This window comes from Drosophila biarmipes, chromosome 3L (genome assembly GCF_025231255.1).
Source record: "Drosophila biarmipes strain raj3 chromosome 3L, RU_DBia_V1.1, whole genome shotgun sequence".
Lineage (NCBI taxonomy): Eukaryota > Metazoa > Arthropoda > Insecta > Diptera > Drosophilidae > Drosophila > Drosophila biarmipes.
The window spans coordinates 18,715,025-18,726,094 of NC_066613.1; the positions used below are offsets into that span (position 1 = coordinate 18,715,025).

The window sequence follows — 11,070 nt, forward strand, 5'->3', positions numbered from 1 at the left end:
CGTTACGAGGGGACAGTTCACACGACTGTTCCTTAAAAAAAATGGTTATTGTACAAAATATGCTCTTTTTCATGGAATTTGATTACGATTTACAAAGAAGCTAGCTTTACTTTATTTTTAAATAGACACATGGTATCATACAAAATGTTATCCAACGCTTCAGAACTGTTTCCTTAATCTTACTCGGCCGATCTTAGACTTAGACTATCATCTCCAGGTCGCGGGCGTAGCTGAGCACCTGCTCGGCCAGTTCCTCGGAGGGAAGCAGCTCCTTGGGCTTGACGCTGCGGTCAGTGAAGCTGTAGTCCCCGCTGGCCTCCAGTTTCCATTGGCGCTTCTCGCCAAAAGCCTTGATCTCGTCTGGGACGCGCAGGTTAAGCCGCTTGGCCGCATCCTTCGCGGAGATCTTGTCGTAGGACTTCTCGATGCAGGCTCCGATCTCGTCACGCACCGTCTCCACCAGCAGATCCATAAAGTAGCTATAGACCTCGGCGGGCACCGTCGACTTGGCCTGGAAGATCTTGTTGTAGCGGCCCTCCATGATGTACTGCTCCAGGGCCAGAATCGGACGGATGAACTGGTTGTGCTGGATAACATCCACGGAGAGCAGTTCCAGTTCCGTGTGGAAGTCGGAGACCCGGTTGCCAGACAGCAGGTACAGCAGATTGAGCCCGAGCAGCTTGTACTTGCTTTCCGATTCGCCAATGATCTTGGCGTAGTCGTAGTAGTAGCACTTCAGCTGCGCCATGTAGCGCTCGAAGGCGAGCAGGTCCTTGCTGAGCACACTGTGCTCCACGGCCACCTCCAGCACGCTTCTGGCCAGGATTAGCTGCTTCTTGGAGCTCTGGGCGTCGTTGCCGTCCGTGGGCAGGAAGGCCATCTTCACCAGGGCCACCTTCAGTTGATCCAGCAGCTGCCCGCACTTGACGGTGTTCGGTGGCCGCTTCGCCCACTCGGCGGTCAGTTCCTTGTACAGGGCTTCCACGGTGGCCATTGTTCGTTTGTTTTCAGCTAATTTGATTTTCGCAGATCCCGCAAGCAAGATGATTTTCGCTTTTTTTTAGAGATGACAATGGCGAGTCGATTCGCCATGGAGATGCTGCAATCGATGTTTAAGTGGACTTATCGATGTTTGTTATCGCGGGGTAGTTCCAAAAAACGCTGGATTTTCAAATCTTGGCGGTTTGTGGTACGCAAAAGTTCCCTGCAAAACTGGTTGAAAAATATTACGCTTCACTTATTTAGCAATTTAATAATGTCTAAGATTTTTGAAAACAACATTAAGCATTATATCTTAAAAATTTAATTTAAATTAAAAATGTCTATTATTACAAGAGGCCTCTTAAAAAAGTTTTGTTTGTAATTATCTCTTGTAGATCTTATAAAAAGTACTCTTTTTAAATGTACTTACGTGGAAATCCTGTGTTGGCACCTTTGAACGTGCATTTGCAAGGAATAAGTCTTCACCTCTCGAAGCTCTGAAATGATTACTCGTTATGCCTTTTCAGGTGTTTTTGGAGATGCGAATTCGTGGTAAAACAATTCGAGCATAGGGAGCACTGGAAAGGACGTTCCCCTGTGTGAAGTCGCGTGTGTATCCTAAGATATGCTTCCTGCCTAAACGCCTTTGGACAGTGGGAGCACTTGAAAGGCCGTTCGCCCGAGTGGATAACAAAATGTCTGGATAGATTGGAGCCACTTGTAAAAGCCTTTGGACAAAAGGAGCATTGGAAAGGCCGTGTTTCTTTGTGGGTTTGTAAATGTTTTTGAAAGACGTCGTCGTCTCTGAAAGCTTTTGAGCAGAAGTTACACCTGAAAAGTTGTTCTTCTGTGTGGGTTAGGAGGTGCTTTCGAAGATGCGCCTCCTTTGTATAAGACCTCGAACAGTGGGTGCATTTTAATGGATGCTCTTTTGCGTGCAATCGTTCGTGTGACATAAGTTCAGATCCATTTTCGAATGTGTCCGAGCACTGAGAACACTGGAAATGCCCACCCGTGTGGCTTTTAAGGTGTACCTGAAGATGTGAATTTAATGTATAGGTCTTGGAGCATAGGAGGCACTCGAACGGACGTTCTCCGGTGTGGAGACGCATGTGTATCTGAAGATTTGCGGCCTGGGTGAACGCCTTTGGACACCGGGAGCACTTGAAAGGCCGCTCTCCTGTGTGGAGGACGAAATGCCTTAAAAGATTCGCTCTATTTGCAAAAATCTTCAGGCAAACGGAGCATTGGTATGGTTCTTTTCTGTGGGTCCGCAAGTGCCGCTTAAGATCGGACTTTGATATACAAATCTTTGGACACTGCGGGCAGTTGTGCGGACTATATCTCTTAGTTTCATTACTAACAGAACTTCGTTCTTCGTCAGTTCCGTCACCTGGTGTTTCCTCTATCTTCACTTGGCTATCGCACTGATCGACTTGGCCCTCTGAAAAAGGACTATGCTCCTCCGGGAACATGTCTTCTTCAAGTAGTTCGTTCTCGAACATCTCTTCTTCAAGTGGTTCGTTCTCGAACATCTCTTCTTCAAGTGGTTCGTTCTCGAACATCTCTTCTTCAAGTGGTTCGTTCTTCACTTGGCACAGGTCCCTAAGTGGATCCTCCTGCCATTGCAGATCATCTCGTTCCTGCTTAACTTGGCAAGCATACTCAAAAACCCCTCCTTCAGTGTTTAATTCTTCGCCGTTGTTCAATGAACTCTTTTGTAACTGTCCGTAGATCTGGCGACTCCTTTCGTAAGTTTTCTTCATCTTAAATGCAACTTTAACGTCCTGCAGGCAGGACGTGCAAATGTTTTCCGGATATCGGTCTCCTTTCTCAACCTTGAATCCGGTGCACTCAGAAGTCATGGTCGAAATCGGAACTCCCTCTGTCACTTCAAATATATTGACCATGTTGTCGGAATGCGCGAGGCAAACGCGGCACACCGTAGACCCCATAGTTCTGAAGTTCAATAAGAAAGTTATACACAGCTCCAAATTATAACCCAAACTTACATTCGTGTGAAGAACATTGACAGCCAGATACAAGAATTATTTTATTTCCTTGTATATTACCTTACATTCTGTCCGAAAGTTTTATTTTGCCTCCTTTTCAAACGCTCTAACGCCAAAGAAATAAAATTATTCTCAAATCGGGACGAAATGGCTCGTGGTTTGTTTATGTTCTATTAGGGATGTGAACAAGCTTTTCGATACTATCGTGTAACGATAACGAGTATGGTTTATAGTATCGATTATCGTTCTCACACACCCGCTTAAAGTTCAAAATCAAAAATCAAATCAGGCCAAAGAAATTCATAATAGATTTATTTCAAAAATTTTAAATTTTTACATAAATCTTATAATATTTCTTGAAGCCAATATTTATATTTTCTCATAGAGTTATATATCCAGTTATTCGCTTTTATAAGATTTATTTAATTGTAGTAGTTCTGAGTTGTCCTATAATATTACCATTTTTAATTTTCGCGCTCTTTTAAAAGCAATTTGTCCACCCCTAAGCGATAGTTGCGTTCCCGCCAGTGCTGTGCAGCGCAGGAGCTTTTTACCGTTTTCCAGCTCTCTGCAAATTCGCAAAAAAGAACAGAAGCTTGTTTCTTCCTTTTCGAACGAGATACCTGATAGAATAGCAGCCCAAGATGTCCGAAGAGGCCAACACCGCCGTGTGGGATGACTCCCTGCTGGTGAAGACCTACGACCAGTCCGTGGGACTGGCCCGCGAAGCGCTGGCCCGCCGACTGGCCGATTCCACCAACAAGCGCGAGGAGGAGAACGCAGCCGCCGACGAGGAAGGTGCCGAGGATTCGGCCACCGGTGGGGCCCCCAGCGAGGAACCGATGTCCTTCAAGGTGGGCGACTTCGCACGAGCCACCTACGTGGATGGCCTGGACTACGAGGGCGCCGTGGTGTCGATCAACGAGGAGAAGGGCACCTGCATTATACGCTACTTGGGGTATGAGAACGAGCAGGAGGTGCTGCTCCTGGACCTCTTGCCCACCTGGGGCAAGCGCGTTAGGCGCGAGCAGTTCCTCGAGGCCAAGAAGGAGGAGGCCTCACCGGGACCTGCGGCTCAGGTCAAGAATTCCAAGTCATCCACTGCCGCTGCAGGTCCTTCCAAGAATATTAAGTCGAGCGGCAGGCTGGTGATGCCGCCCATGCCCCCGGTGCCGCCCATGATCGCCGGCCAGGGCGATGGGGCCGAGCAGGACTTCGTGGCCATGCTCACCGCCTGGTACATGTCCGGCTACTATACCGGTCTCTACCAGGGCAAGAAGGAGGCCCACACCAGCACCAGCGCCAAGAAGAAGACGCCCAAGAAGTAGTTCCATCTAACATCACATCCTCATCTTCTTTAAAGACTTGTAGCCATTAAGCAAACGTAACGATTAAAAATTGTTGTGTTTAAGGAGTTATTGTCGTTTTGCCGGCGTCGGGTTTCAGTGGTTTAATGGAGAAAATGCCGAGGCAGGCAGAAATTCGGTTCGAACTTTATATGAGGCCGTCAGTTTATCGACGACTGTCGGAGAGAGCGGTTCGGATTTTTGGTTGGACTAGAACGAAGCTTTTTTTACCCTGGCAGAGTGTAGCTTAAATTTTGTAGGGAGTTTGCATGTAGGGTATATAAAGCCTTGTTCATGATCGTAAGATCCATATTAAATATTTTACACAACCTAAAAATCTATGAAAAATATTTTATTGCAAAGCAATTACCAAATTTTTTTAATAGGGTATCTAGATTTCGTTTTAGCCGAAACTCAAATTTAGGTCAGGACTAAAGTTTTGAAAACCGCCATTTTCCAACACTGCCATCCTGAGTGTTTGGACAGGCGAGAGATTTGAAAAACAAGTGAGGAATCCTGCGATTTAATTGTCCTCCGCGATGCCAGGCCAGAAGCGAGTGCTGGACTTCGGCGATGGCACAGTGCCCATCCAGCTGGAGTACCCGGACTCGCAGATCTTCAGCAACTGCAACAGCTACGGCGATCGTGTTCCGGGCTCCCATTGGAACGAGATCACCCTGCACCACCGCGGCACGCTGGAGTACTCGCCGAATCCACAGCAGATTATGATGGATGCCCTGTACCAAGCGGTAAATGAAGCGGAGTTCTTTCCGGTATTCTATCAGGTGGGTGCCGCTCACATCCTAGATGCCTTACCTGGGATTTCAACGGGAGCTTTTTTGGGTTTCAGCGCGGGAGCAGGGCGGACACGTTGCTGGTCAGGAACTGCAAGGCGGCCATCGATAATCTCTTTAGCCAGCGCCTCACCATCAGCCTGGGAGCAGGTGGCTGCTTGCCCATCAGCGTCCAACTGGGCGTGGCTCAGTACAAGATGAGCCAGATATTGCCGACGCTCCTCATCGCTCGGGTGGTCACCAGGCTGATGAAGCGTCTGGTCCAAAGGGACGGCGAGGACGGGCTGCTGGACCTGAGCAACTTCGGGGATCATCCCGAGTTTAAGAACATCGTGGTAAGCCTGGGCAATCCGTGCGTCCTGATGAACGTCTGCCAGGTGATACACAACAACGATACCGAGCGCTTCCGGGTGAACGGTTTCATATTGGCCAACAACCAGATACGGGATGCGCGACCTCTGACCCTGCTCGCCAATGTGGATTACGCCCTGCTCGACTTGAGGGGCAACAAGGTGAGTTGTAGCCAGCTGGTTTTCATAGCCTGTTGTAAAGTCTGTCTCCAGATCAAGTCAGCCGATCGCTTGTGCCGCTCCCTGGAGCAATTCCGGGCCAGAGAACTGCTCCTGGAGAACAATCCCATTATAAAGACTGAGAACTTTCCGGCTAGCATCAGGCCGTTGAGGAATAACTTCAAGTTGGTGGTGAGTGGAGCGCAAACACATTCCTTTTAAACTTTGAGCGCTAATTGATATCGAGCTGCTGGCCAGGATGGAAAGCCGTTTGACATGCTGCAAAAGTCCTTTTCGCCGCTGGATGGAGAGATCGATTTGGAGTCGGATGGTTCGCGGATCGATGCAAATACCAAGTGGAAAGTGCCCGAGTTTGCCAACAGCCCGAACTGGCATGCCATTATGGTGGGTTTACCACGGGGATTCCCCGGGAGTGCAATATGTCAACATCATGGTGCGGAAGTCAAGCCGATAAATGCCCTCATGAGCTTGGTTTTACTATCCCACGACCATAAATACCGATCAACATAACTCACACATATGGATCATCCCTAATAGATACCCGATCCCAATCAGGAGTTGTACAAGGACGTGCTCTTCGACTTTTTCTTTATTTCGCTGGATCCGTCTCTTAGCGAGTTCTATCCCTGCTACTACAAGGTTGGTGTGCGAATACCTTGCCCCAGCTGCTCCTGACTAACATATCTTTTTCATCCTGTCCAGTACATAAGCACGGAGCACGTTTTCCTCGTGCGCAACTGCTTCGATCAGATTGAACATCTGGTAAACAACTGCAATCTGGAGATGTCCATAGCACCGGATGGGCGCATCTTTCGCTACTACCTGCGAATGAACGTGAGCACGTTCAAGCAGCACCATGTCGAGCCGGAGAAGTGCATACAGAAGGCAGTCTCTCAGTGCTATATGCCCCAGAACAGGCTGCTCAACCTGGAGCGGTTCCAGCACAACAAGAGCCTGCAGGATTTGGTGGTCTCACTGGGCTCGACGAAGATCTTGGCGCACGTACTGTCGGTGGCAACGCGGCAGTTCATGACCACCTGCTCGGAGATACGCTTGTGCCGCAATAAGATCCTGTGCCTGGACAGAGTGAATGTTCTAACGCAAATGGGCTCACTGCGTGCCGTGGATCTGAGCCACAACTGGGTGCACGACCTGGAATCAATCAGGTTTCTTGGCAACCTGCCCCTCAAATCTCTGGTACTTCACGGCAATCCACTTTGCCGCAAGTACAGCCTGCCCAGCGAGTACATTCGGGCGGTTAAGCAGGTGTTTCCGCAGCTGACCACCTTGGATGGCGTGGACCTGCAGACGAATCCCGGACAGTCGGTGCAGAAGAACTTTCTGTGCGACATTGGCGCCTACGAGCTGGTCGGTCAGGTCTTCGTCAAAAACTATCTGCGGGAGTTCGAGAGCGATGACCTTCGTGGCGATCTTACCAAGTATTATTCTGACAACTCGATCTTCACCCTAAGCTGCAACTATGGCGTTGTTCAGAATCACCAGACCCGCCAGATCCTGCCACGCATCGGTATATAATGCTCATTATTTTGGGGATAGCTTATAATAATCTATTCCGCAAACAGCAAAATACAATAAGCACGGGCGGAATCTTTACAACAAGGACTTTTCGAGGGCGTCCAATAGCGTGTACATCGGCACCAATGAAATCTTGGATGTTCTGTTCCAGCTGCCGAGGGTCACCCACGACTACCACTCCCTGCAGACGGATGTAATGCACTATGATGGCAAATCGGCTGCTATTTACGTGACTGGTTTGCTGCGCGATGAGCCGCCGGTCACCAAGAACAGTCATGGCAGCAGGCCAGACATCGGGGGTGTCCTTCTGGGCTTCAGCCGCAAGTTCATAGTCAAGTTCGACGAAGAGGGTCTGGTAATGTACCACCTGTTACTTCTCTAACAACGTTTGGATAACTTTTCAATGTTCTAGGGATTGGGTAAAAGAGCTCGCCGCCTAAAAATCACCAACGAAATTCTACACATTTCGAATCCCTCGAAAATTATGATCCGCAACGCCTTCAGTGTGCATTATCCGGATGCGAGTGAACTTTCAGTGGAGGAGGACTGCCTGGACGTGAAGGATCACAAGCTGCTTTTGTTCCAGGAGGTTACCGGGCTCATTTCCACTTGGTGCACCTCGATTGTCGAGCAAGCCGAGTGGAACTTTGAGCGAGCCCTGAAGATATTTATCCAGAAGAACGCAGACAATGAGATCCCTAGTATAGCCTTCGCTTAGAGTATGCTCTTAGTTGATTAGAGGCCCAAACAGCTTATTCCTTGATGAATCAAATTACCACGAATCTAAGGGCTCTGAAGAGCCCAATAACTTATCTCTGATTAAAGTTTCTGTTGTTACCTGTAAATTGTAGCCCTTGTAGAGGGAGACATTTCCTCCAACCTTTTAAAGTATATATATTCCTGATCAGCTTTAGTATATGCATGTGTTCTCCATCCGTCGATATGAGGTTTTAAGGATTGGATTACGCAGCTTCAGTAACCATGAAGATGTCCAATTTGTGTGGTTTTATTTCCAACCTATTTTTGGTTTATTCTATGACGGAATTTTATAAGTATATTCCATCTTATTAGTAAATTTGAGCCGGCATCCAATAAAACTGCCTTGGGTTACTATTAAAATGTAGTTTAGATGGCCGAAAACATTTATTTGATAATTACGAGTTAAGGGAAGTCTCTTTTTCCTACACATTTAAGGGATCTGAATTGTATATCTCCGATTTGCAGTCTGTAGCTGCGGAGGAATGGGCTTTCGGGGCAGTGGGCAACAAATAAACATCGAGAAAATGCCATCGCTTAAATATTTAAATATTTTGTAGACTAGAAAATGTTTCTAAATACATTTAGCATATGTTTCTTGTATAATATGTATAATGTATTAGTAAACGCACAGTTCAAGACCCTTACACGATAAATTACAAAAAGAGGGAAATTCCGACTAAGCTCTAAGAATTCGCATATATCATTTAATGTGTGTGTGTGTGCTCAATGGTTTTAGCTGGCTGGTAATGAGTGGTTAATGCAAATTTTGAGTACGGCTGATTGGGTGATTAGAGGATTGAAAGAAGAAATTCGAGTGTTTTCCATGCTTTTCATGTCTTGGTTTTAATTCCATAACTTAGATCAAGGTTCAAAACAAAGTCTAATGCCCAAATGAACGAATAACACTTGTCCCAGCTATGAGCGCATTAATATCAGTTAATGTTGTGTTGCCCGTCCGGTCTTCCTTTCCGTATCCGGGCTGTGTGCATTTTGTGTGTGGGTGCATGTATTTTGGGTAATTACAATGGTTAATTTATCGGGTAAGATTGACAAGTGACAAGCGCTCCGAGTTCCGCTAACCTCTTTTAGCTTGGACAAACGATTGCGAAATCGGCGCTCAAGCTGGTGATTAGTTGGATCTTCGGTTTTTGTGTGTGTGTGTGTTGCTGCGTCTGCAGCTGCTGCTGTAAGACCCGATTTGGTTTGGTTCTTCAGCCTCCCGATAATGCTTCATTTGCGTCTGCCGCTGACAGTGCTCCAGCCTCCAGAATCCGGGTGTTGGTGGTTCTGCTGCCGGGCGCTGCGTGCTGAGGTGGTCGTGTGTGGGGCACCACCAGCGGCGGACGCGGCAGCATCGTCTCACTTCTTACCGGGAGGCGCTATTGGTTGGCCGCGCTCCTTGCCGCGCAGCTTCATGCCAAGCACGCGCTCCATCTTTCCCAGGATCAAGTTGTTGGGGATGCCGCGTCCGGCCTCGTAATCCGTCACCACCTGCTGCTTCTCACAGATTTTCTGGAAGATATTATATAGTTACAGAGTACGATTTTGAGAGATTAGAAGAATCAAGTTTAATTGTTATTCTGTTTAATAAATCTACTGTTTTAATTGTTCTATCTTTTTTAAGTAGAAAATAAAGCTATTCTTTGGTTACTTTTCAAAGTGAAATCCATTCTTCTAAAATGTTAAGTTATTATATACACTTTCAATATCCTTTTACAATCAATTTTTTCCTCTAATGGCCTCAAATATATATATCAACTGATAAGCTTTCTAAAAAAGTAATAAAGTTCATTAGTGTTACGACCTATCCCAAATAAGAAATTGTAATGTTAACTGATATGAAAAAAATGGGTCTTGAGATATCAATAGGAAAATAGGTTGCTAGTTTTTTTTTATAGAGGATTTTGAACGTACAGTGGCCAGGTCCTTCTGGCTGAGCCCCTTGCCCTGGCGGCCCTGCTGGATGAGCTTGCCCACATCGAGGGGGATCTTGTCGTGGCGCAGCTCCTCGGTCTCGCGGTCCAGTTTGGCAGTGTTCTTGGTGGTCACATGCTGCTTATTGGTGCCAGCACCATCTGTTCCGGGGGTAGAGTGTGGAAAAGGGCATTACTAGGTGTGATTTACGCAAGACCCGTGAAGTGTGGGACTGCTGTTGTGAAATCGGCGCAGCGATGACACAAATAACAAAACAATTGCCACGCAATGCAGCAGGAGGTGATTCTAGGTTAGACGACAGTGGTGTGCTTGCAAGGGGGGTCGAAGAGATGGGGGAGGGATCGGAGACCCAGCCGGCGCTCACATTTCTGTTGGGTGTCCACGGCGACTCCTTGGCGCCTGGCCTGGTTGACCGCCGATTCCGTCTTCAGGGTCGACGATTTGGGTGCCTTTTTGCGCAAAACAGTCACAGAGTCCCAGTCCGACATCTTTTTCGTGGTTTCGCAGGGCACCGATTTGTAAGGGAGGCGGAAAAAAGGGCTGATTATGAGTGAACACGTTCGAACTGATGGACTCGCAGGCGCGCCGCTTTGAGGGGACTCACATTGGCTGCTTTGCTTTCCTAAATCTGCTTTTATTATTAATTAAAACTACGAAATTCCAGAACTATCTCCGAGAGTTGTTGGTGTTGTATGTTAGCGATGGACGCAAAATCGGTGGTGGCGATGGTATCGGAGTGGCGAAATATCGAGGGTCATCGAGGTCTATCGATAGCAGCCACATTGAAAATGTAACGTATTTTTAAAAAAATAATTCATATTCCATTGAAAATTCCCCTAGAATGCTCTAAAAAATGTATTACTTAAAATGACAAATTCAAGCAATTTAAATAGTGTATACTTGTCGTATATCCAGCTAAATAATTGGAATACAAATACAACAATTATATATAAACTCATGCCAGTAAAAAAATTTTCTAAATATTTTCTAAATTCTTTAATAAAGTTTATTATTATTATTATTTATTTATGAAGTTTAATAGATTCTTGTGCAGAAATCTTATTTATTTTCCAAAGCTTTAGCTCTTTATTATATTTCTTTAGAACTTTTACACTGAATATAGTGATCATTTGTATCATTGTGTAACTTCTTTCGTAGGTATTATAAAAAATCACAC

The 11,070-nt window shown here is 46.5% G+C and overlaps 5 protein-coding genes across 8 annotated transcripts; 2 read left to right on the forward strand and 3 right to left on the reverse strand.

The window, feature by feature from the left end:
* Positions 1-77: 77 nt before the first annotated feature.
* On the reverse strand, positions 78-1,105 carry LOC108035137 (26S proteasome non-ATPase regulatory subunit 8). The gene has a single exon (XM_017110579.3). The coding sequence runs from the start codon at positions 992-994 to the stop codon at positions 200-202; it is 795 nt and encodes a 264-aa protein (XP_016966068.1). The 5' UTR covers positions 995-1,105; the 3' UTR covers positions 78-199.
* LOC108035135 (zinc finger protein OZF) lies at positions 1,085-3,160 on the reverse strand. Its single transcript, XM_017110577.3, has 3 exons — positions 2,994-3,160; positions 1,412-2,940; positions 1,085-1,212 (listed from the first exon to the last, which is right to left on the reverse strand). The coding sequence occupies exons 1-2, from the start codon at positions 3,008-3,010 to the stop codon at positions 1,488-1,490; spliced, it is 1,470 nt and encodes a 489-aa protein (XP_016966066.1). The 5' UTR covers positions 3,011-3,160; the 3' UTR covers positions 1,085-1,212; positions 1,412-1,487.
* Positions 3,161-3,451: 291 nt separating this feature from the next.
* Positions 3,452-4,407, forward strand: LOC108034560 (survival motor neuron protein). The gene has a single exon (XM_017109489.2). The coding sequence runs from the start codon at positions 3,638-3,640 to the stop codon at positions 4,319-4,321; it is 684 nt and encodes a 227-aa protein (XP_016964978.1). The 5' UTR covers positions 3,452-3,637; the 3' UTR covers positions 4,322-4,407.
* A 93-nt stretch (positions 4,408-4,500) lies between these two features.
* On the forward strand, positions 4,501-8,486 carry LOC108035426 (nuclear RNA export factor 2). Of its 4 annotated transcripts, none has more exons than XM_050886735.1 (9): positions 4,501-4,639; positions 4,726-5,124; positions 5,190-5,645; positions 5,697-5,834; positions 5,901-6,047; positions 6,201-6,302; positions 6,366-7,191; positions 7,247-7,554; positions 7,612-8,486. In XM_050886735.1, the coding sequence occupies exons 2-9, from the start codon at positions 4,879-4,881 to the stop codon at positions 7,915-7,917; spliced, it is 2,529 nt and encodes an 842-aa protein (XP_050742692.1). In that variant the 5' UTR covers positions 4,501-4,639; positions 4,726-4,878; the 3' UTR covers positions 7,918-8,486. The 4 variants fall into 4 exon arrangements, with proteins under 4 accessions (XP_050742692.1, XP_016966546.1, XP_050742693.1 ...); XM_017111057.3 differs by having other exon boundaries at positions 4,735-5,124; XM_050886736.1 differs by having other exon boundaries at positions 4,501-4,615.
* Positions 8,487-9,103: 617 nt separating this feature from the next.
* LOC108035427 (endothelial differentiation-related factor 1 homolog) lies at positions 9,104-10,651 on the reverse strand. Its single transcript, XM_017111058.3, is given in 4 exon segments — positions 9,104-9,470; positions 9,873-10,033; positions 10,258-10,381; positions 10,498-10,651. Coding segments are annotated over 3 exon segments (567 nt in total). The 5' UTR covers positions 10,498-10,651; the 3' UTR covers positions 9,104-9,188.
* Between the last annotated feature and the right edge of the window lie 419 nt (positions 10,652-11,070).